Source organism: Dendrobates tinctorius, unplaced genomic scaffold (assembly GCF_039654945.1).
Source record: "Dendrobates tinctorius isolate UK_male_01 unplaced genomic scaffold, ASM3965494v1 ptg000311l, whole genome shotgun sequence".
NCBI classification, from domain to species: domain Eukaryota; kingdom Metazoa; phylum Chordata; class Amphibia; order Anura; family Dendrobatidae; genus Dendrobates; species Dendrobates tinctorius.
Genome location: NW_027361978.1, coordinates 264,620 through 289,096, shown reverse-complemented (window position 1 = coordinate 289,096; position 24,477 = coordinate 264,620). Strand labels below are relative to the sequence as shown.

Below are 24,477 nucleotides of genomic sequence, written 5' to 3'. Positions count from 1 at the left end.
TTATCCCTTCCGCAGCCTCCTCTGCTTCTTTCTCTTCTTCTGGGACCACCATCTCCTCCCGCAGGCTATTCAAAGTGTGGTCCAGCATACAGATGACAGGAAGAGTGATGTTGATGACGGCGTCGTCAGCGCTAACCATCTTAGTAGCCATTTCGAAACTGTGCAGAAGGGTGCGCAGAGATCCTTAATCTGTGCCCACTCTGTAAATGTGATATGCGCCACGTCCGTACTGCGTTGGCCCATTCTGTTATGATTGAGTCACCGTAGGAGGCAAAAACAGAAATGCTAGCTAAGTCCAGAAAACCAGAGAGGTTGGCAGCTATCGGATTGCAGACTCCTGATTCTATCCACAACAACTAACAGTAGCCGTGGGGGGTTCCTACGATGCCCTAGACCCCTCGATCACAGCCGGAGAATTAAATAGGCCTAAAGAAAGAGAGGGGAAATCTAAACTGCCCCAGAGCAGACCCCAAAGCAATAGGCAGCCCCCAACATATAATGACGGTGAAGCAAGATGAAAACACTAACACAGACAGAAAGATAGACTGAGCAAAGACGGGGCCCAAGCTAACTAGATAGGAAAGGACAGGAAGGCTGCTGTCTGCAATCCGTGAAAAACCCTATGAAAATAAGAGCCAACAGACTGACAGTGAAAAAGGCCCTGAAGACGCTAGGCTTCAAAAAAAGCTATGTCAGTACTCAGGAATATTCTGAAGACAGAGCAGCAGGCAAAATGAGATTCAGCTCACCCCAGCAGGGAATGGCAGAATCCAGAAAAGCAAGGAAAACAAAAACAAAACACTAATGCTAACAGGGAAAGCAGAAAACTTAGCTTTAGAGGAGCAGGAATCAGACTGGTGTCCTAGAAGTCCACAGAGAAATCACCCGCAGGGCAGAAGGGCGTCGGCAGCCTTATATCCAGTCCGTGACTCCACTCAGCTAGTCATCCTCATTAGGCTCAGGTGCCTGATAATCAGGCTCATTACCTTCCTTTACCAGAATAGGGAGTTCACCAGACTTCAGTGACGAAGGGGAAAATCAATTCACAACACCATTCTATATGACATGACATACTGTGTCAGGTCTCGTTCCTGCTGCCACAGTCACCGCAACGATGTGTGCAGAGTGGAATTCCACCGTGCCAGCACATCGCATATCAACCTGTTAACTGGCATGGACAAAGACTTCTGTATCGATGCAACGATGACCAGAGGGGTGCGAAAGGAGGAAATGAGAACACAGCTTATGTTCTTTGTCGAGAAGCTCACCCAGGCCAGGATAGTGGCGAAGAAAACGCTGTACCACCACCAGGTTGAGGACGTGAGCCATGCAAGGCACGTGAGTGAGCTTGCCGTGCCGTAAGGCTGTCACCAAGTTTGCACTGTTACCATACATGGCCTTCCCTGGATGCAGGTTCAGCAGAGTCAGCCATTGATCAAACTCAGCCTGGAGAGCTGGATTACCACATGCTAATTGCGCATATGAAGGTTTATACATGTAGTAGTCAAATTATTGAACTTTTTACCTCTTCTCAGTTTTTTTTGCAAAGTTGGCAGATTACGTGAGTTGGCTCATCCTCTGCAGTGTCAAAAAAAGGCCCAGGCTAGGCAACCCTTGCCACCCCTGCAAGCTGCAGACCCACGGATGCTGCTGTTTGCATCACTACGTGTCTTCGACGTACGGCGCAATGTAACCTCCTCGTCTTCCTCCTCAGATGACCTACTCAGCTGTGTGCCTATATGTTCACACCAACTGGGATCTAATACCTCATCATCCTCTGTGTTATCACATCCCTCTTCCTTGGAGTCACCCTCCTCCTCTTCCTGACGTGACAGTACAATCCGTGTGAGGCTCAGATATCTGAGTCCCATCAGGATCACCCCCCAGGGGTTAATGTCTGATGACGAGGGTCAGGATGCTGTTCGGACCCTACTTCATCCTGCCCTGGGTCAAAGCTAAAAAAATTTTGGGCATCGGTCCAGATTTACTCCTCTTGACTCTGTGAAACTTTTGAGTACACTTGTGATGACCATGGTACAGAATGTGTGAGCAGCTCTTCAGACGCACCCATCTGTGGTTCCGTACAGTCAGGTGTACGGTTGGAGAGTTGGGACACGGGGGGAAGCAAGGGGAATTTGGGTGCCACCTCTGTGGACGGTACTGTGTGTTGTTGAGGTGGAGGAAGAGGAGCGGCCACTTGAAGCTGAGCTTGCCATTCACTCACGCACATGTTCTTTCTGGGCCTCATCAACAAGGCGTACCGCTGTGGTGTAGCCTGTCCAGTAACAGAAGTTTTTAGTTGTCTTTGCATAGGACGTGACGTTGGTTTACTAGTGCTTTCACAAACATTACCTCCTACCCCATGTACACCTTGATCACCAATCCTAATTCATTTCACCACGGCCTCACTTTTTCCCAGTCATGTTGCTCAGATAGTGTGGTAGGAGCACAGTATTAGTAACAAAAATTACATTTTAAATTCTGCACCAGCTCTGCAAACAGCTGAATTTCTGCGACAGTAAATCCCAAGGTGAAATATGGTGTGCTGTATCATGTTACTCATAGAAGAATTGTTTGAATGTGGATGAGGCCTGTATGTCAAAGAAGTTATGCTACAAACAACTTGAAAGTCAGATGTCCCCTACTGTATGACACTAGGAACAGAAGACTTTTTTGTGGCCTCTGGATCAAGCCACTAATGCTTAATTTCAAGCCAACAAAATGACCGATTGTGATACGGCGGGCTGTCTCACTTTTTGCAACTGAAAAATTATAATTTTAATGAATGTGCCATAAGTCTGCAGACATTTTCATATCACCACAGCACTAAGTGACAAGGTGGGATACAGCAGGCGGTTTCACATTTAGCTAGTAAAAAAATATTAGTTAGAATGCTATACTCAGGCATGGAGCACAATGGCAGGCACAGTACTGAATAATATAATTTTTATTTAATTCACTGTCACTTTACATTAATTTATATGTATTCTCTATTGAGGGAGGTTTATTTTGTTCTTTACTTTCTAGCCGTCATTTTATTAATACTGTTCACAATGCTTCACAATTTTATTATCGCTTTTTGACCTGTTTTTTGGACAACTTTTTAATTTTTTCGTAATTATTTTTATAGGAAGTGCAGGGGCTTCCTCTCTTCAAATGATTTTTCTCAGACCATTTGGAGCAGGGGTCAGTGGTAAATATTGGGATTTGCACTTATCTGATATTTGTAGCAGATATATTTTGGAGTTGTAGTGAAGGGACAAACAGAACACATTCACTCATATATACGGAAGGTCATTAGAATCCCTACAACTTAATAACAGCGCGATGGATGATGCTATCCAGGCCATGTTTCATCTCGACAGTAAAATCGCAATAGAAAACATGACGACAATATCAACCGCCTGGGACCTCTAAGGGCAAAGACATCCTATAAGTTGGGGATTTCATAAAAGTCTAAAAGACCTAGCAATCCCACAACCAGCACCCACATGGGCTCATCAAGGGGAGGTGTGTGGATGTAACCTGGATCTAATACAAAGCCGAATTTGGGTTTTTGTATTTTGCTGTCCCAGACAGTACAGCTTGCTGTGGTTCTGTTTATTTTCCTAAGGAGTACCTCCCTCCACTAAGCCCGGAGCCACTTTCATGACACAGGTTTAGTAGTATTCTTTTGTTATTCCTTTTTATTTTATGGAATTGTATATATTGTAGCGTATTTTGTATCATCTTTGTATATTTTTATGAACACTGCCTATCTTTCTTGTTAAATATATTAAATTTAATAGCTTTGTTCCTCTTGTTCTGTAAACCACACCCCTGAAGTCATACGCTAGCTGCAATGCATGTCCAATCGACTTGTACAAACAACTGGTGGTGGCAGCTAGTGGTTATTTGGTTATTCTGCAGCTGGCAGTAACTGTACCTGGGGGGGGGGTGTATCTATCTATCTATATATATACATACACCTATATATCTATATATATGGTCAAGTCTCATTCATGACACCGGTTGGATTTGATTTGTGGCATAGGTCGGGTCTGGGGGTGGCACAGGTCAGGTTTGATTCTTGGCAGGTCAGGTCTGGGGTGTGGCATAAATCAGATCTGAGGCAGAGTCCACAAATTGGATCTGAGGGTCGGCATAGTCCAGGTGTCAGATCTGAGGGTCGGCATAGTCTAGGTGTCAGATCTGAGGGACGGATGCATCCACATGTCAAACATATCTGAGTGAAAGATTGCCCTCAAAAGAGCCGTTGAGAAGACAGAATGGGGATGAGGACCTGAGTAGTTTATTCTTCAGCGTCACCATCCACAACCATTATAATAATAATAATGTTATTTCTATAGCGCCGACATATTCCGCAGCACTTTACATTTCGGAAGGGACTTGTACAGACAATAGACATCACAGCATAACAATAATCACATAGATCATAACAGATACCAAGAGGAGTGAGGGCCCTGCTCGCAAGTTTACAGTCTATGAGGAAAGAGGGAGACTCGAAAGGTGGGTGGTAACAGCTGCCCTGATTGTATGGACCAGCCATAAAGTGTGTAACAGTACAGACACAGAGGGCTAATGGATGCATAAAGCATGTGGGAACATGATGCGGGGAACCTGGTTATGGTAAAACTTTTGGCTGTGCCACACAGGGATAGATTAGGTTAATGTGTTGAGGCGATAGGCCAGTCTGAATAAATGCGTTTTCAGGGCAACCATTATTACACCATAGATTCAGAATCCCACCATGGCCCCCTTCACCCTCTACTATACCACACCACTGACGATGAACGTCCATGGACAGACATTTCTCACTCTCCTCACCTCGCACACTCAGGAAAGCTGAGGACACGGCGTCCCCAGCCATGAATGTCACCCTGCAGCTGTCCTCCGCCCTCAGGTTCTTCAGCAGAAGCAGATGTCTGCGGCCATTCTCAAAGTAAACCATCTCCACGTTGTCGGAGGTCTTGGCCGGATCGTCATCCACCAGCCAGTTGTAACTGTAGCACTCCGGCTTTGCCAGGTAGCACTCAAAGAGAGCTTCTCCACCCTCCAGAGCCTCCACGTTCTCCAGACCCTGCAAAATCTTATTCTTCTCTAGAGGAAAACAGAAACATCGACTCATCAGCTGAACCAACCGGGGCGTAATACACCGTACATTATAATGCTTCACTGACAGAGGGTGACTGCACTGGAGCGTAATACACCGTACATTATAATGCATTGCTGACCTATGGTGACTGCACCGGAGCGTAATAAACCGTACATTATAATGCATTGCTGACCTATGGTGACTGCACCAGAGCGTAATAGACCGTACATTATAATGCATTGCTGACCTATGGTGACTGCACCAGAGCGTAATACACCGTACATTATAATGCATTGCTGACCTATGGTGACTGCACCGGAGCGTAATACACCGTACATTATAATGCATTGCTGACCTATGGTGACTGCACCAGAGCGTAATACACCGTACATTATAATGCATTGCTGACCTATGGTGACTGCACCGGAGCGTAATACACCGTACATTATAATGCATTGCTGACCTATGGTGACTGCACCAGAGCGTAATACACCGTACATTATAATGCATTGCTGACCTATGGTGACAGCACCGGAGCGTAATACACCGTACATTATAATGCATTGCTGACCTATGGTGACTGCACCAGAGGGTAATACACCGTACATTATAATGCATTGCTGACCTATGGTGACTGCACCGGAGCGTAATACACCATACATTATAATGCATTGCTGATCTATGGTGACTTCCCCCGGAGCGTAATACACCATACATTATAATGCTTCACTGACAGATGGTGACTGCACCGGAGAGTAATAATAATCCGTACATTATAATGCATTGCTGACCTATGGTGACTGCATCGGAGCGTAATACACCGTACATTATAATGCATTACTAACCTATGGTAACTGCATCGGAGCGTAATACACGGTACATTATAATGCATTACTAACCTATGGTGACTGCATCGGAGCGTAATACATCGTACATTATAATGCATTGCTGACCTATGGGGACTGCACCGGAGCGTAATACAACGTACATTATAATGCATTGCTGACCTATGGTGACTGCACCGGAGCGTAATACACCGTACATTATATTGCTTCACTGACAGAGGGTGACTGCACCGGAGCGTAATAAACCGTACATTATAATGCATTGCTGACCTATGGTGACTGCATCGGAGCGTAACACACCGTACATTATAATGCACTGCTGACCTATGGTGACTGCACCGGAGCGTAATAGACCGTACATTATAATGGATTGCTGACCTATGGTGACTGCACCAGAGCGTAATACACCATACATTAAAATGCATTGCTGACCTATGGTGACTGCATCGGAGCGTAATACACCGTATATTATAATGCATTGCTGACCTATGGTGACTGCATCGGAGCGTAATACACTGCACATTATATTGCATTGCTGACCTATGGTGACTGCATCAGAGGGTAATACTACGTACACTATAATGCATTGCTGACCTATGGTGACTGCACCGGAGCGTAATACACAGTACATAATAATGCACTGCTGACCTATGGTGACTGCACCGGAGCGTAATACACAGTACATAATAATGCATTGCTGACCTATGGTGACTGCATCGGAGCGTAATACACCGTACACTATAATGCATTGCTGACCTATGGTGACTGCATCGGAGCGTAATACACCGTACATTATATTGCATTGCTGACCTATGGTGACTGCATCGGAGAGTAATAGACCGTACATTATAATGCATTGCTGACCTATGGTGACTGCACCGGAGCGTAATACACCGTATATTATAATGCATTGCTGACCTATGGTGACTGCACCAGAGCGTAATACACAGTACATAATAATGCACTGCTGACCTATGGTGACTGCACCGGAGCGTAATACACCGTACATTATAATGCATTGCTGACCTATGGTGACTGCATCGGAGCGTAATACACCGTACACTATAATGCATTGCTGACCTATGGTGACTGCATCGGAGCGTAATACACCGTACATTATATTGCATTGCTGACCTATGGTGACTGCATCGGAGAGTAATAGACCGTACATTATAATGCATTGCTGACCTATGGTGACTGCACCGGAGCGTAATAGACCGTACATTATCATGCATTGCTGACATATGGTGACTGCACCGGAGCGTAATACACCGTACATTATATTGCATTGCTGACATATGGTGACTGCACCGGAGCGTAATAGACCGTACAGTATCATGCATTGCTGACATATGGTGACTGCACCGGAGCGTAATACACCGTACATTATATTGCATTGCTGACATATGGTGACTGCACTGGAGCGTAATAGACCGTACAGTATCATGCATTGCTGACCTATGGTGACTGCACCGGAGCGTAATACACCGTCCATTATATTGCATTGCTGACCTATGGTGACTGCACCGGAGCGTAATAGACCATACATTATATTGCATTGCTGACATATGGTGACTGCACCGGAGCGTAATAGACCGTACATTATAATGCATTGCTGACCTATGGTGACTGCACCGGAGCGTAATAGACCGTACAGTATAATGCATTGCTGACCTATGGTGACTGCACCGGAGCGTAATACACCGTACATTATATTGCATTGCTGACATATGGTGACTGCACTGGAGCGTAATAGACCGTACAGTATAATGCATTGCTGACCTATGGTGACTGCACCGGAGCGTAATACACCGTACATTATATTGCATTGCTGACATATGGTGACTGCACTGGAGCGTAATACACCGTACATAATAATGCATTGCTGACCTATGGTGACTGCACCGGAGCGTAATATACCGTACATTATAATGCATTGCGGACCTATGGTGACTGCATCGGAGGGTAAAACACTGTGCAATCATGGGACCATTAGATAACGGCAGTGATAAAACCCTGAACACCAGCTGATCAGGACAACACTTTAAAGTCCTCTGTTCATTGCTATTTCCATATTTTTGTGGTTCTTCATCCAGTGAAGGCCCACGGTGAATGTTTGCTGAGATTTCCATTCCCTGCCTGTAATCTCATGGAGAATCCCTTTAAGAATGTCCTGGCATATTGGTGCTTGTCTATATGATGGAGGGTCAGTGTCATAAATGTCATGCAAGAATAGGACTAATCCGTCAAACCATCTCTTGATGAGGCACGGGTCACCCTCAAATTGAGCTTAGACGCCCGGCTTCATTATCATTTGTAAATGAAAAGAAGAACTCTGAACCCTGTTGCTCTATGACCCTCCTGCGGTGAACAGGTACAGTGCCTTCCGACAGTATTCAGCCACCTGGAACTTTTCGTCCTTTTCCCACATATGATGCTTCAAACTGTGGTGTAGTAACCAATGTGTCCACTAGGGGGCGCTGTGTGGATGTCCCAAGAGAACGGATGAGTGGCAGAATCCTGAAGGATGGTTATGTATCTCAAGGTGGGTGGTGTTATGAATGAGTCACCGGAGGAGGAAAAAACAGAAATACAAGCTAAGTCCAGAAAACCAGACAGGTTGGTAGCTAGCGGATTGCAGACCCCTGATCCTATTCACAACAACTAACAGTAGCCGTGGGGTGTTCCTACGGTGCCCTAGACCCCTCGTTCACAGCCGGAGAACTAAATAAACATAAAGAAAGAAAGGGGAAATCTAAACTGCCCCAGAACAGACCCCAAAGCAATAGATAGCCCCCAACATGTATTGACGGTGAAAACAGAGGAAAACACAAACACAGACAGAAAGACAGGCTGAGCAAACGATGAGGCCCTCACTAACTAGATAGGACAGGAAAGAAAAGCAACTGTCTGCAATCACGCAAAAACCCGGCCAAAAATAATGTCCAACACATCTGATAGAAAAGGCCCTGAAGTAACTAGACTTCAAAATCACTATATCAGCACTCAGGTATATTCAGAAAACAGAGCAAAGAGATCAACTGATCAGAGACAAAAATGGAGTTCAGCCAGTCCCAACCAGGGCAGGCTGAACACAAACACTAAGTAAACCAGACAAAATCTCATGGAACAAAAGCAGAGCAAAAACTTAGCTTTAGTAGACCGGACTAAACTGGAGGCCAGAGCTCAGAGCAGAGTGGATCACCAGCAACCCAGCAGGGCGTCGGCGGCCTTATATCCACTCAGAGATTCCGGATGTCCAATCACACTCCACTTGTTCAGATGACAGGTTTTTCCCATCCAAATCAATTTCACTACCTCCTTTCACCAGCAGAGGGAGTTCATCGGACATCAAAGGTGAAGGAGAAAATGAGCTCATAACAGTACCTCCCCCTTGAGGAGGGGTCACCGAACCCTCATCCACGCCACCAGGGCGATCAGGATGGGCCCGATGAAAAGCACGAACCAATCTTTCGGCATGAATATCGGATGCAGAAACCCAAGAATTATCCTCCTGGCCATAACCCTTCCACTTAACCAAATACTGGAGTCTCCGTCCAGCCAGACGAGAATCCAGTATCTTCTCAACCTCATATTCCACTTTACCTTCAACCAATACAGGGTCAGGAGGTGCCACCACAGGAACTACTGGCTCAACAAACCTCTTTAACAGAGACTTATGAAACACGCTATGGATCTTGAATGTAACAGGAAGAGCCAATCGAAAAGAGACCGGATTAAGAATCTCCAAAATCTTGTAAGGTCCAATAAATCTAGGTTTAAACTTTGGAGAAGCCACTTTCATAGATATATTCTTTGATGACAACCAAACCATATCACCCACCTAAAACCGGGGACCAATGGTCCTATGCCGGTTGGAAAACCGCTGGGCCTTTTCCTGGGAGAGAGACAACATATCCACCACTTGGTCCCAGATCTGGTGCATTCTCTCCACCACAGTGTCAACACCTGGGCAGGCAGAAGACTCCACCTGCCCTGAAGAGAATCGAGGATGAAACCAAAAGTTACAAAAAAAAGGTGACATCAAAGTGGCAGAACTAGCTCTATTATTTAAAGCAAATTCGGCCACAGGCAAAAATGAGACCCAATCATCCTGATCAGCAGAGATAAAACATCTCAAATAAGACTCCAAAGTCTGGTTTGCTCTCTCCGTCTGCTCATTGGTCTGAGGGTGAAACGCAGAGGAGGACAACTGAATTCCCAGCTTGGAACAAAAAGTCCTCCAAAATCTAGAAACAAACTGAACTCCTCTGTCAGACACAATGTTCTCAGGAATCCCATGCAAGCGAACCACCTGTTGCAAAAACAAGGGCACCAACTCTGAGGAAGATGGCAACTTAGGGAGTGGTACAAGATGGGCCATCTTAGAGAATCTATCACAAATCACCCAAATAACAGTCATTCTCTGAGAGACAGGCATATCAGAAATAAAATCCATTGAAATATGGGTCCATGGCCTCCTGGGCACCGGCAAAGGCATCAACAACCCACTAGAGCGAGAACAAGGTTTAGACCGGGAGCAAGTCCCACAGGACTGCACAAAATTCCTGACATCACGAGACAAGGCAGGCCACCAAAAAGACCGACTCACCAACTCTCTAGTACCAAAAATACCTGGATGACCAGCCAATGCGGAGCAATGAACTTCAGACATTACTCTCTTCCTCCACTGGTCAGGAACATACAATTTTCCAATGGGACAACGCTCAGGTTTGTCCTCCAGAAACTCTTCCAGAGCACGTCTCAAATCGGGCGAGATGGCAGAAAGAACTAACCCCTCACCTAAGATGGTAGCAGGCTTGGTCACAATAGGAGAATCAGCAAAGAAACTCCTAGACAGGGCGTCTGCCTTGACATTCTTAGTGCCCGGAAGAAAAGAGATCACAAAATCAAAACGTGTGAAAAACAAGGCCCACCTAGCATGTCTAGGATTCAAGCGTTTGGCCGACTCAAGGTAAATCAAATTTTTGTGGTCAGTAAGGACCATGACTTGATGTTTAGCTCCCTCCAACCAATGTCTCCTCTCCTCAAATGCCCATTTCATGGCTAACAGTTCCCGATTCCCCACATCATAGTTGCGTTCGGATGGGGAGAACTTTCGGGAAAAGAAAGCACAGGGATTCATTTTAGATGTTACCGGATCTTTTTGGGACAAAACAGTTCCTGCACCAATCTCAGAAGCGTCCATGACAGCACATGTGAAAAAGACTTGGGTATACTAATAGATCACAGACTGAATATGAGTCAACAGTGTGATGCAGCAGCAAAAAAGGCAAATGCAATTCTAGGATGTATTAACAGAAGCATACAGTCTAGATCACGTGAAGTCATTATTTCCCTCTACTCCTCTTTGGTCAGACCTCATCTGGAATATTGTGTCCAGTTTTGGGCACCACATTTTAAAAAAGACATCAACAAACTGGAGCAAGATCAGAAAAGAGCGACCAGAATGGTGACCGGTCTGCAAACCCTGTCTTATGAGGAAAGGTTGCAGGATTTGGGAATGTTTAGTTTGCAAAAGAGAAGACTGAGAGGAGACTTAATAGCTGTCTACAAATATCTAAAGGGCTGTCACATTGTAGAAGGATCAACTTTATTCTCATTTGCACAAGGAAAGACTAGAAGCAATGGGATGAAACTGAATGGGAGGAGACAGATTAGATATTAGAAAAAACTTTTTGACAGTTAGAGTGATCAATGAGTGGAACAGGCTGCCACAAGAAGTGGTGAGTTCTCCTTCAATGGAAGTCTTCAAACAGAGGCTGGACAGACATCTGACTGGGATGATTTAGCGAATCCTGCTTTGAGCAGGGGGTTGGACCAGATGGCCCAGGAGGTCCCTTCCAACTCTACGATTCTATGATTCTATGATTCTACCTGAAACAGGAGTGAGACATCAGGTTGCCGCAAAACCGGAGCAGAAGTGAACCTTCGCTTCAGCTCCTGAAAGGAAGAAACAGCCTCTGGAGACCAATTCAGCACATCAGCACCCTTCTTAGTCTAATCAGTTAATGGTTTGGCAATACCAGAAAAATTAGCTGTAAATTTACAATAAAAATTAGCAAAACCCAAAAACTTCTGGAGGGCCTTCAAAGAAGTGGGCTGAACCCAATCATAAATGGCCTGTACCTTGGCCGGGTCCATTTCAATAGTTAACGGAGACAAAATAAATCCCAAAAACGAAATCCTCTGTACACCAAAAAGGCATTTCGATCCCTTAACATACAGGGAATTCTCCCTCAAAATCCGGAACACAGTCCGAATATGTTCCACATGAGAATCCCAATCCCTGGAAAAGATCAAAATATCATCCAAATAGAGGATCAAAAATTTATCCACAAAGTCCCGGAAAATATCATTCATGAAGCACTGGAAGACAGAAGGGGCATTAGTGAGCCCAAAAGGCATCACCAGGTACTCAAAATGTCCCTCCGGAGTATTAAACGCCGTCTTCCATTCATCCCCATGCTTAATGCGAATAAGATTATACGCCCCCCTGAGGTCAAGCTTGGTAAACCAGCAAGCACCTTTAACTCTGGAGAATAGATCAGAAATCAGGGGTAGCGGATACTGATATTTAACAGTAATTTTGTTGAGGGAACGATAGTCAATACAAGGCCTTAATGAACCATCTTTCTTGGCCACGAAAAAAAAAACCCAGCACCCGAGGGTGAAGAGGATGGTCTAATATGACCCTTCTCCAACGCCTCCTATAAGATCGCATAGCCTCGTGCTCGGGTACAGATAAATTGAAAAGTCGACCCTTGGGAAATTTACACCCAGGGCTCAACTCAATCGCACAGTCATAACTCCTATGAGGAGGCAAAGACACAGACTTATTCTCACTAAATAAATCATAAAAATCAGCCAAATAGTCAGGAACATCATGCGACTGGGGAGAGGTGGAGAAAACAGGAGCGTCACCAAGAGCACACCGACAACCCCACAGACACAGATTTCCAATCCAAAACTGGATTATGGATTTGCAACCAGGGAAATCCCAGAACAATGGTATCATGCAAATTATGCAACACCAAAAATCTGCAATTTTCTTGATGGTCTGGGGCGACCCGCATTACCACCTGGGTCCAAAACTGAGGTTTATTCTTCGCCAAAGGAGTAGCATCAATACCCCTCAAAGGGATAGGCGTCCGCAGAGGTGTCATAGGAAACCCACAATGTTTAGCAAAATCCAAGTCCATCAGGTTCAGAGCCGCTCCCGAATCCACAAAAGCCTTAGCGGAAAATGTGGACAGGGAGCAGATCAGAGTAATTGCCAGAAGAAACTTAGGTTGAACACCACCCACAGCAAATGTGTGTGCAAAAGGTTTCTCTCGTTTAGGGCAGACAGAAATCATATGAGAGGCATCTCCACAGAAAAAACACAGCTTATTACGCCTTCTGAACTCCTGACGTTGCGCCCTAGACAAAACGCTATCACATTGCATAGGTTCAGACATTTGTTCAACAGGTGGCAACATTTCTCATGTACTTTTACGTTCACATAAACGCTGATCAACCTGAATGGCTAATGACATAGAATCGTCAAGACCAGAGGGAACAGGAAATCCCACCATAGTATCTTTTACGGTTTCTGACAAACCCTTCCGAAAGAGAGCTGCCAAGGCACCATCATTCCAGGTAGTAAGGACCGCCCACTTTCGGAAGTTTTGACAGTATAACTCTGCAGAATCCTGACCCTGGCTCAATGCCAACAGGGCTTTCTCAGCTTGATCAATAGCATTAGGTTCATCATACAACAACCCCAAGGCTTGAAAAAATGCGTCCACATTAGTTAGAATAGGATCATCAGGTGTCAAAGAAAACGCCCAATCCTGGGGATCGCCGCGCAGCAAGGACATGACAATTTTAACCTGCTGCGCAGAGCTCCCCGATGAGTTAGGCTTCAAGGCAAGAAATAATTTATAATTATTCTTAAAATTCAAAAATTTAGACCGATCCCCAAAAAACACATCAGGAGTAGGAATCTTTGGTTCAGCAGCAAGTGAATGAGCAAGATAGGCGGAAATTCCCAGCACTTCAGCAGCCAGCTGCTCCACACGATCAGACAATTGCTTGATCTCCATTAAGAAAATTCCTCCTACGGCCCCAGAGAAAAAGAGGAAAAATTATACATAAATAAAAAAAAAAATTCTGACACTTTTTTTTTAAAATTCTTTCCTGCTATTGAGTACCCTAGAATCTGCGGTATGACTGGTGATTCTGTTATGAATGAGTCACCGGAGGAGGAAAAAACAGAAATACAAGCTAAGTCCAGAAAACCAGACAGGTTGGTAGCTAGCGGATTGCAGACCCCTGATCCTATTCACAACAACTAACAGTAGCCGTGGGGTGTTCCTACGGTGATCCTAGACACCTCGTTCACAGCCGGAGAACTAAATAAACCTAAAGAAAGAAAGGGGAAATCTAAACTGCCCCAGAGCAGACCCCAAAGCAATAGACAGCCCCCAACATGTATTGACGGTGAAAACAGAGGAAAACACAAACACAGACAGAAAGACAGGCTGAGCAAACGATGGGGCCCTCACTAACTAGATAGGACAGGAAAGAATCACTTAAAAACCCTGCCAAAAATAATGTCCAACATGTCTGATAGAAAAGGCCCTGAAGTCACTAGACTTCAAAATCACTATATCAGCACTCAGGTATATTCAGAAAACAGAGCAAAGAGATCAACTGATCAGAGACAAAAATGGAGTTCAGCCAGTCCCAACCAGGGCTGGCTGAACACAAACACTAAGTAAACCAGACAAAACCTCATGGAACAAAAGCAGAGCAAAAACTTAGCTTTAGTAGACAGGACTAAACTGGAGGCCAGAGCTCAGAGCAGAGAGGATCACCAGCAACCCAGCAGGGCGTCGGCGGCCTTATATCCACTCAGAGATTCTGGATGTCCAATCACACTCCACCTGTTCAGATGACAGGTTTTTCCCATCCAAATCAATTTCACTACCTCCTTTCACCAGCAGAGGGAGATCATCGGACATCAAAGGTGAAGGAGAAAATGAGCTCATAACAGGGTGGCCTTGAGATGGAGACTTAGGTATGCGTATTGATCAGCAGTGATATTGCTAAGGTGTTGTTTCAAGGTGTAAGGGAGAAGTCTCCAGGTAATTAGAGAGATGGGCCGGTCTGGCTACCTACATACCCACCCAAGGGTGGGTCTGAAAACGCCTGTATTAAAAGGCTATGTAAGTGTGTGAAGGACCTGTGATGAGGTCATAGTCATGTGACCCGGTGGGCGTGGCTATAGACCATATAATGTGGCCAGGGTAGGTCACATGGGGTGAAGGCTTGGACCTGGTTGGGCCAGTCTGGAAGGTCCTGCTGAGATGGGGCTTCCTGCCTGACAGCACGTGTGGACACTGTGAGCAATGGCGATGTGTGCCGGAGAGTTCCCTGGAGGGAATGCACGTGTGCGGGATGCTGAAGCCACATGAGGAGCCCTGACGTGGGTGAGATAATTGTGAGGCTAAGGCTGGTTTCACACTAGCGTTTGATCGCACAGCGCATCGTACGCTATAGGGCGCACGCGCAATGTTGCCCTATCTTTAACATGGTGATCGCAGGGTCTTGCGATTGTACGCGCTCATGAGCGCTTAGCGTGCGCTGCACATTTTACAGGTGTGCGCCCAGACGTGCCGAACGCTACATGTTGCATTTTTTGCTCCGCCTACATACTTAAAAAAAAAAATCTCGCGCACGTGTGCGCCCAAAAATAGCATTACACTCTATGTGATCGCTGATGAGCGCTTGGCACCGCGCACGTCAGTGCCTTGTGCGCGCATGCGCTTTGAGTAAACAATGTCTAGACACTTGTCTAAAATTCCCCCTAAACAAGCAACATTGTTTGGGAGGAGTGTAGATAAAAGAAGGTGTCTTCAGGGTCAGACAATTACTCCACAGACAGCTTGCAGAGAGCAGTCAAAAGCCCAGAAGAGCCTTTACAAGTGTGGATACAAGCTTCAGGAGCCAAAATGTGAGTATTCTTCAACATAATGTCTGTGTGTCCTGTACAATTTTATAATGTACTAATGTTTATTTTGTTTTCATTTCAGCATGTGTTCTTCTGGATCGGTCTATTCGCCATCTCGGCAAGAAGTGGCCCAAGCTGATCGTGAGGTGACAATCCTGCTGCCTTCTCCCCTTCCAGCAGCACCGCCACTGCCACTTCCAGCAGCACCGCCACCAAAGAGCAGCAAAGTGGGGATCCGCATTCCCTTTTTTACAGGGCAACGCCACAGTCCACTGTCACCAGGCGGTCAACAAAAGTAAGGCGTTCACAGGCTGCCAGTCGGTCCGGGCAGGATATTCCTGCGCCAAAGAAGAAAAAAAATAAATAAATTTTGTTCGTCCATCCACCCTCTCCTCCTAATGTCTCTCAACATGCCTCCTTGTCCATTCCAGAGCTCCCTTCCCCCAGTACTTTCATCGCCCCTTCTCCTAGAACCCCTTCCTCAACCTCCAGTCGTTCCTCGTCTCTCCACACACCCAAAGTATCCAAAACTTCCCCCAAACGTCATTCCTAATAAAATATATATATTTTTTTGTTACAAAATAAATGTGCACTTGTGCTTTCACAAAATCTGGATTGGTTACTGTGTCTATCGCCAACTACACACACTGCGCCGTACACACACTGCGCCGACTACACACACTGCGCCGACTACACACACTGCGCCGTACACACACAGTGCCGCACTCTTAGCGTTTTTGCCACCAGATATCTCCATTACTGACGTGTTTCTTGTGTCAGCCTTGGAGAGATGTGTTGTCAACGCAACAAATCTGCATGACTTGTCTTTTCCACAGCAGTCTCTACATTCTTGTAATATTGCACGGTTCCCCAACTCCAGTCCTCATGGGCCACCAACAGATCATTGTGACGACTCCTGGAGTGGACCCTCTGGGTCGTGACACCAACCCTCCCAGGGCGAGCTGACCTAGTGAAGACCACCCCCTATACAGGGAGTGTCAGGGGCAAGCCCCAGGGGGTGAGGCACCACGACTGCTGGCACCAGGCGGCCGGCTCACAGGAGACACGAGTGGGTGAGAGTGTCTGCAGGAACGTGTAAAGTGTGGACACGGGAACACGTGGTATACAGAGACTTCGTTCGTCCGGGTGTGAGTGAAGCAGGAAGCGTGCAAGGAGCACGTCAGAGCACTGAGTCAGGCAGCAGGTGTGCCAGGAGGTGTAACAGAGTAAGAGACTGAGTACAGGATCAGAGTGTGTGCCCGGAGGCACAACTGAGTATAAGACAGAGCACGGAATCAGAGTGTGTGCCAGGAGGCACGACTGAGTATAAGACAGAGTACAGGGTAAGAGCGTGTGCCAGGAGGCACAACCGAGTATGAGACAGAGTACAGTGTCAGAGCATGTGCCAGGAGGCACAACCGAGTACGAGACAGAACACAGGGTCAGAGCGTGTGCCAGGAGGCACAACCAAGTACAAAGCAGAGTGCAGATTCAGAGCGTGTGCCAAGAGGCACAACAGAGTGCAAGGCAGAGGACCTGAGTACAGCGCACAGCCAGGCAGGGACACGGCAGACCAAGCCAGGAAGCACAACAATAATCAGGCACCTCCCCTAGGGGGAGGTCGTCTGATATAGCACATGACTACTACTGGTTCCGGGTCAGGAACTAGCCAGAAAGCACATGACCACTACAGGTTCCGGGTCAGGTCCTCCATTACCATAGAGAGGACCGAGCCCTATACAGCACTGACAGGAGCGCGCAAGCGCAAACGTGACATGTAGGAGGAGGCCCGGGGACGAGAGCTGCGCGTGCGCACCCTACGGGACCCCCGGAGTGACCGCAGCTCCGGAAGAGATGACGTCGGGACCGAGGTCCCGCCCCCAGGTGAGCACGGCGTGACAATCATGTTGTATGGAATACTCTTTTTATTTCATTACAACATGATCTGTTGGTGGCCCATGAGGACTGGAGTTGGGGAACCTTGCTGTATCCAGTCTGTGCAATATTACACGAATGTAGAGAGTTAACTACTCAGGAGTATTAGTGAAATCATGATGCACAAAGCACAGCATCATAAATTCACTGAGACACCTGGCTACTTGCTAATGGTATTGGGAGTGTAAAAACAGAGAATGCACTCAGTACAGGTATCAAAACAGTTTTTTTTATTAACATACCAACAACATGCAATAAAATTTTTTTACACCATTTGCTCTTGCCATTCCACCCGTCCTACATCCGAGTTGAAGTATGCCGCAAATTGGTCCCTCATTTGGCCAACTTCAACGGATGACCTGAGAGGGTGCTGTGTAAATTCTGGCAAAGGATTAGGAGCAACATCATCAATATCAAAGTTCGGGTGCTCTCGAGAAATTACAAAATTATGTAGAACAACACAGGCCTTGACCACCTCATCCACAGTTTCCAGTTTCAGATTAATAGCTGTGCCAAGAATGCGCCATCTCGATACAAGTATACCAAAAGAACACTCTACTGTTCTCCTGGCCCTGGTCAGCCTGTAATTGAAAATTCTTTTTTGTAGGTCCAAGTCCCGGCTGGAGTAGGGTTTGAGGAGGTGTTGGCACATCTGGAACGCTTCATCACCAACCATTACAAAGGACTGTGGCGGACCTTCGGTGTTGAGAAGAGGACGTGGCATGGGGAAATCGAAGTTGTTGCCATACAACCTCCTGCCCATGTCCGAGGTCTTAAAAGCCTGGGAGTCATTCCCACGGCCAAATGCCCCATTGTCCACTGCAATAAACTTAGTCTGCATCCGCAATGGCCATCAGTACAGTAGAAAAGTACTTTTTGTAGTTATAGAACTCAGAGCCTGTTCTTTTGGGCTTGATAATCCTGATGTGTTTCCCATCCACCGCTCCCAAACAGTTTGGGAAATTGCAGACTGTCCAGAATCTTTCGGCGATTTCCAACCACTTTGCTGCATTGGGCATGGGCATGAATTCGGGACAAAGAACGTTCCAGAGAGCCCGGCAGGTGTCCGCTACAATTCCAGACAACGTGGAGATTCCAATCCGGTACTGGAAGTGCAGTGAGGAGAGGGTCTCTCCAGTAGCCAGGAATCTGGGACACAAAGAAAACAATAATATTTGTATATACGTAAATTTTTTACACATGGTTAATAAAAGAAAAAAAAAATTCTGCAGCCTTTGGTTCAATACATGCCATGAAAAAATTACCGCAGCTTTTGTTAGTTAACGACATGGCAGAACTGTAATTCTGCAAGATTTGGAAAAGTACATGTCACAAGCAAGAAAAATCAGCAGCCATTGGTTTATGAAAACTACGTACCGTAATGTGACCAGGAGCCGTTGCTCAGGAGTAATCACACGCCGGAGCTGTGTGTCCTGTCTCCGGATGACTTCTTTTACTCGACCAAGCAAATAGTGAAAGGTTTCTTGGGTCATCCAGATATAATCCGTAAATTTCTCCGGGTTTGCCTGTAGCTCGCTGTAGAGGGTGTGGTACGCTCCACGGCTCTCTCGGAGTTCCATAATGGGATGTATCCACATACGCCGCTGCTGCCGTCTTCGCTGCCTCTCTCTCTCCCTCTGTTCATGGCAAGCAACGGCATAAGCCTGAGCCGTCCTCATGTCCAAAGTAAAAGCTCTTCCAGCGCAGATCCATGTTTCTCAAGTCAAATGCAAGCAAATGTGAAGAATTCAGGTGTAAACAGGGTCTATATAAAGAATTTCCATAAGACACGCCCACTGCTGTCCCATTGGTGGAGTGTGTTGCAAGAATTTTCCAAGGATTTTTTCTCTAGTTTATTGCGCATAAAAAATGCAAACGCATAAAAACGCTGCGATTTTTTTGTCGTTATGCGCACAATAATGCTACAAAAAACGCAGCGTTTACAAGCGTTTGTATGCGCTTTTCACATGCGTTTCATGTGCGCTCCTAACGCAGCGCAAAAAAACGCTAGTGTGAAACTAGCCTTAGAGAGCCTGCGAATTGGACATTGATAACCAGAATGAAGCACTATAATGGACGCTATGCAGATGTTATGAAGTTATGTTGCTTCTATGGGTTTATGCTGCTAAATAAACCGCATGGACTGGTTTGGTTTATGGAAAACCCAGTGCCGGATGTGTTTTGTTCGCTGCCTAGCGAGTGATCCCCTACTTAGATGACAGCGCTACCTCACAAAACATAAAGATACCAAATGTAAATTTTTGGTGAAGAATCAACAAGTGGGACACAATTGCGAAGTTGGAGGAAATTTATTGGTTATTTTAAATTTTTGTGGAAATTCAAAAACTGAAAAGTGGGGCGTGCAATATTATTCGGCCCCTGTAACTTAATACTTTGTTGCGCCACTTTTTGCTGCGATTACAGCTGCAGTCGCTTGGGGTATGTCTCTATCAGTTTTGTACATCGAGAGACTGAAATTCTCGCCCATTCTTCCTTGGCAAACAGCTCGCGCTCAGTGAGGTTGGATGGAGATCGTTTGTGAACAGCAGTTTTCAGCTCTTTCCACAGATTCTCGATTGGATTCAGGTCTGGATTGTGACTTGGCCATTCTAACACCTGAAGACGGTTATTAGTGAACCATTCCATTGTAGATTTTGGTTTATGTTTGGGATCATTGTCTTGTTGGAAGACAAATCTCCGTCCCAGTCTCAGGTCTTTTGCAGACTCCAACAGGTTTTCTTCAAGAATGGTCCTGTATTTGGCTCCATCATCTTCCCATCAATTTTAACCATCTTCCCTGTTCCTGCTGAAGAAAAGCAGGCCCAAACCATGATGCTGCCACCACCATGTTTGACAGTGGGGATGGTGTGTTGAGGGCGATGAGCTGTGTTGCCTTTACGCCAAACATATCGTTTGATATTGTTGCCAACAAGTTAGATTTTGGTTTCATCTGACCAGAGCACCTTCTTCCACATGTTTGGTGTCTCCCAGGTGGCTTGTTGCAAACTTTACATGACATTTTTTATGGATATCTTTGAGAAATGGCTTTCTTCTTGCCACTCTTATATAAAGGCCAGATGTCACACCGTTCTGTTTGTATTTGCTTGTCGGCGTGACAATGCATGTTTTTTGCTTTAACCCTTTGCTTTTACCTGTGTGGAGCCTGCTCAGTTCCCTGCTCTGCTGCATAGCTGCACATGTGGTGTTAGGTCTTTGCTCTGCTGCTTGACCATTCACATGTGCGGTCCCTGGTCGCCGCTGTGGAAGCTGTCCACGGGTTGTGAGGTCCATTTGCAGCTGGTGCATGACTTTCCACGTGTGTCTAGGCTTGCAGACGATGCCAGGTGCTCTAGACTGCAGTTCCTGCACTGATTGTGCTGCAATGGTTTCTGTGTGTGCTTAGGGCGTGCGCAGCCACACCTTCCGTGCTTTTATCAGGGTTAGTGTGTGTACTTGAAATGCTGTCCCCAGCCAATTGCTGAGGGGCAGCTCCTTTATAAACTTACCTGCCCTATGAGCGGGGCCACAGCTACTCACAAAGCTCCTGGACTTTGCCATGTGTGTCTCGTGTCTGTGGACCTCGTCTGTCTCGGTTATGGTACCAAATTCCCTGCCTTGATTCCTGCTTTGTCCTGTTCCTTCGCCCTGCCCTGGAGGCGGTATATCCGGGCCTGAATCCCTGATCCTGTACCTGACCCCCGTCTAAATTCGCCCTGGCCTGGAGGCGGTGTATCCAGGCTTGAATCCTTGATCCTATACCTATCTTGTACCTGACCATGTCTGAACGGTCTGCTATGTTGTGTTCCTGGAATCCCTCTGTGTTTGGAGCCCTGCACCCAGTGACTCTGAGACTCTTGTAACCGGTGTTCTTGCTGAGCATCTACTATGCTGTGCTCTGACTACCATGCGGTGCTAGCTCCATGCAGGCCCAGCAATCCTGCGGTGTTAGCACCATCACGCTTGAGTTCCTTCCTAGGTCCGATGCCCGGAGCCTGACGACCGCAGTCTGGAACCTGATGACTGCTGCCTGGAGCCTGGATGACAGCAGTGGTGCCTGTAGGTCGTGTTGGATGTCCGGAACCAAACGACTCCCGTCTGATGTCTGCCGGTGACTCTGATGTCCTGTGGGTGACCCCGATGTCCTGCCTGCGTCTGGATGACCTCGTGTATCCTGATGACCTCGTATGTCCTGATGTCCTGATGACCTCGTGTGTCCTGATGACCTTGTGTGTCCGGATATCCTGATGACCTCATGTGTCCTGGTTTTGTCTATGTACTGTGACTTTACTTTAAGTAAACTTTACTTTATCTATACCTGAAGTTGTGCGGTGTCATCAAGTCCTACGTGTCTTTGTCCACATGCTCAGCTGCCACAGAATCCCGGTCGCTGCCCTTCCCTAGTTCGGGTAGGCCCAGGTCCCCCTCTGTGGTATAGACGGTCCATATTGCGTCCCCGGGGGATTCGCGCCCCTCGCCATCGGCGTGGAGGCACCTGCTGGGCCGCGGCCGCAGTCGTGACACCAGATTTGTGCAGTGTGCGACTGATTGGTGTCCTATGGACAGACTGTTCCACCTCAGCTGTAGATCTCTGCAGTTCATCCAGAGTGATCATAGGCCTCTTGGCTGCATCTCTGATCAGTCTTCTCCTTGTTTGAGATGAAGTTTAGAGGGACGGCCGGGTCTTGGTAGATTTGCAGTGGTATGATCCTCCTTCCATTTCAATATGATCGCTTGCACAGTGCTCCTTGGGATGTTTAAAGTTTTGGAAATCATTTTGTATGCAAATCCGGCTTTAAACTTCTCCACAACAGTATCACGGACCTGCCTGTTGTGTTCCTTTTTCTTCATGATGCTCTCTGTGCTTCAAACAGAACCCTGAGACTATCACAGAGCAGGTGCATTTATACGGAGACTTGTTTACACACAGATGGATTATATTTATCATCATTAGTCATTTAGGACAACATTGGATCATTCAGAGATCCACAATGAACTTCTGGAGTGAGTTTGCTGCACTGAAAGTAAAGGGGCTGAATAATATTGCACGCCCCACTTTTCAGTTTTTGAATTTCAACAAAAATTTAAAATAACCAATAAATTTCGTTCAACTTCACAATTGTGTCCCACTTGTTGTTGATTCTTCACCAAAATTTACATTTGGTATCTTATGTTTGAAGCATGATATGTGGGAAAAGTTCCAGGGGGCTGAATACTTTTGCAAGGCACTGTAATTTAAGTGGGTTATCTAATGGAGAGCAGACATGGAGTCTGTACACAGAGAAAACAGGCTCTGGGGAGATACTTTTCTCCTGAGTAAATAAGTCTTCCTGCTTTCAAAAGAACTACAAGCAGCTTTGATGGCGCCGGATACCAGATATGAATATTGGGGTTTTTGTGACCGCTGTAGGTTCTATAGTGATGGGAGACATATTTTCAGTATTGTGGTACAGGGACGAGCACAACACATTTACTTGCTTCGCTGTGTGGTCTGCGCATCAGCCCTGAATTAATATATAAATAGATAGGAAATATGGCATTAATATCTCCTGCCTGGGACCTCTAGGGGGGCAGATATCCTGAAGATCAGGGATCGCCTAATTTTTTTTTACACCTGAGCTGCATTTCAATTTCCGGCCCCCATCTGAGGTCAGAAGGGGAGCGGCTTATATCTGCTAAAAGCCGGATGTGACCTACAACCATTGTTCAGTGCTGGGAGATGCAGATCGCTGTTGGATAGCACCATTTCCTAAATAGGAGCACTGCTGTCCACAAAATCTGCGATTCCTGGGACATCAGGTCTAGTAATTTTCTTTTGTTATTGCTTTTATTTTTACGTGACTGTATATACTGTATTGACTTGTCCACTTTGTAACATCTCTTGCATAATTTTATAAGCATGGCCTAATTGCTGGATTAAATATATAAAACTTAGTAGCTTTTGTGACAACACAGCATTTTATCAGACGTCAGTAAGCCAGAAGGAATAGACTGTTATCTATATGTTGACTTTTGAATTTATGTGTTTGTTCTTCACTTGTTCAAGAACAATACACTGCTGTCATATGAGTCTTAAATGTTGATTTTTGATCATTTTGAATGGCTAATGTTTGCTTCTTATATCAGCTCCTACAACATACTGTCTGCTATCTTTGCAAAACAGTGATGCAGGGTCATTGAACAATGGATGTTTGCTTAAAAAGGTGAATGACCATTATGTCGGTCCTGTGGCTTGGTGACTTTCAAAACAGAGAAGTAAAAACGGTGCAAATTGATTATATAGTCAAACAATGTGAGTGAACATTATCACATCTATATAGAAGGACAGGGAACAGGAGAGTCAGTTCACCATATATTACTTCTTCAGATGAAGATAAAGTCCATGCAGGGAGTCGCCCTGGCTCTTGGCGTGCAGAAGCAAACAATGTGAAAGAGGTTCTCCAGTATGGACAGGAATAAAACTTCACGTTTATTGTAGAAACATTGAAAGGACATATAGTGGATACACTTGGAAGCCCAGGAAGGCTAGCGACCGACGCGTTTCAACCGTGAGGTCTTAATCATGAGACCATGATTAAGACTTCACG

At 45.9% G+C, this 24,477-nt stretch overlaps 1 protein-coding gene across 1 annotated transcript in view; it reads right to left on the bottom strand.

Annotated features, from left to right (window-relative positions):
* The window catches only part of OBSCN (obscurin, cytoskeletal calmodulin and titin-interacting RhoGEF), a 636,219-nt gene that overhangs the window by 377,951 nt on the left and 233,791 nt on the right, over positions 1-24,477 (bottom strand). The window contains exon 62 of the mRNA XM_073561015.1: positions 4,828-5,100. Within this exon, the coding sequence (XP_073417116.1) occupies positions 4,828-5,100 (273 nt within the window). The remainder of the gene's footprint in view (positions 1-4,827; positions 5,101-24,477) is intronic.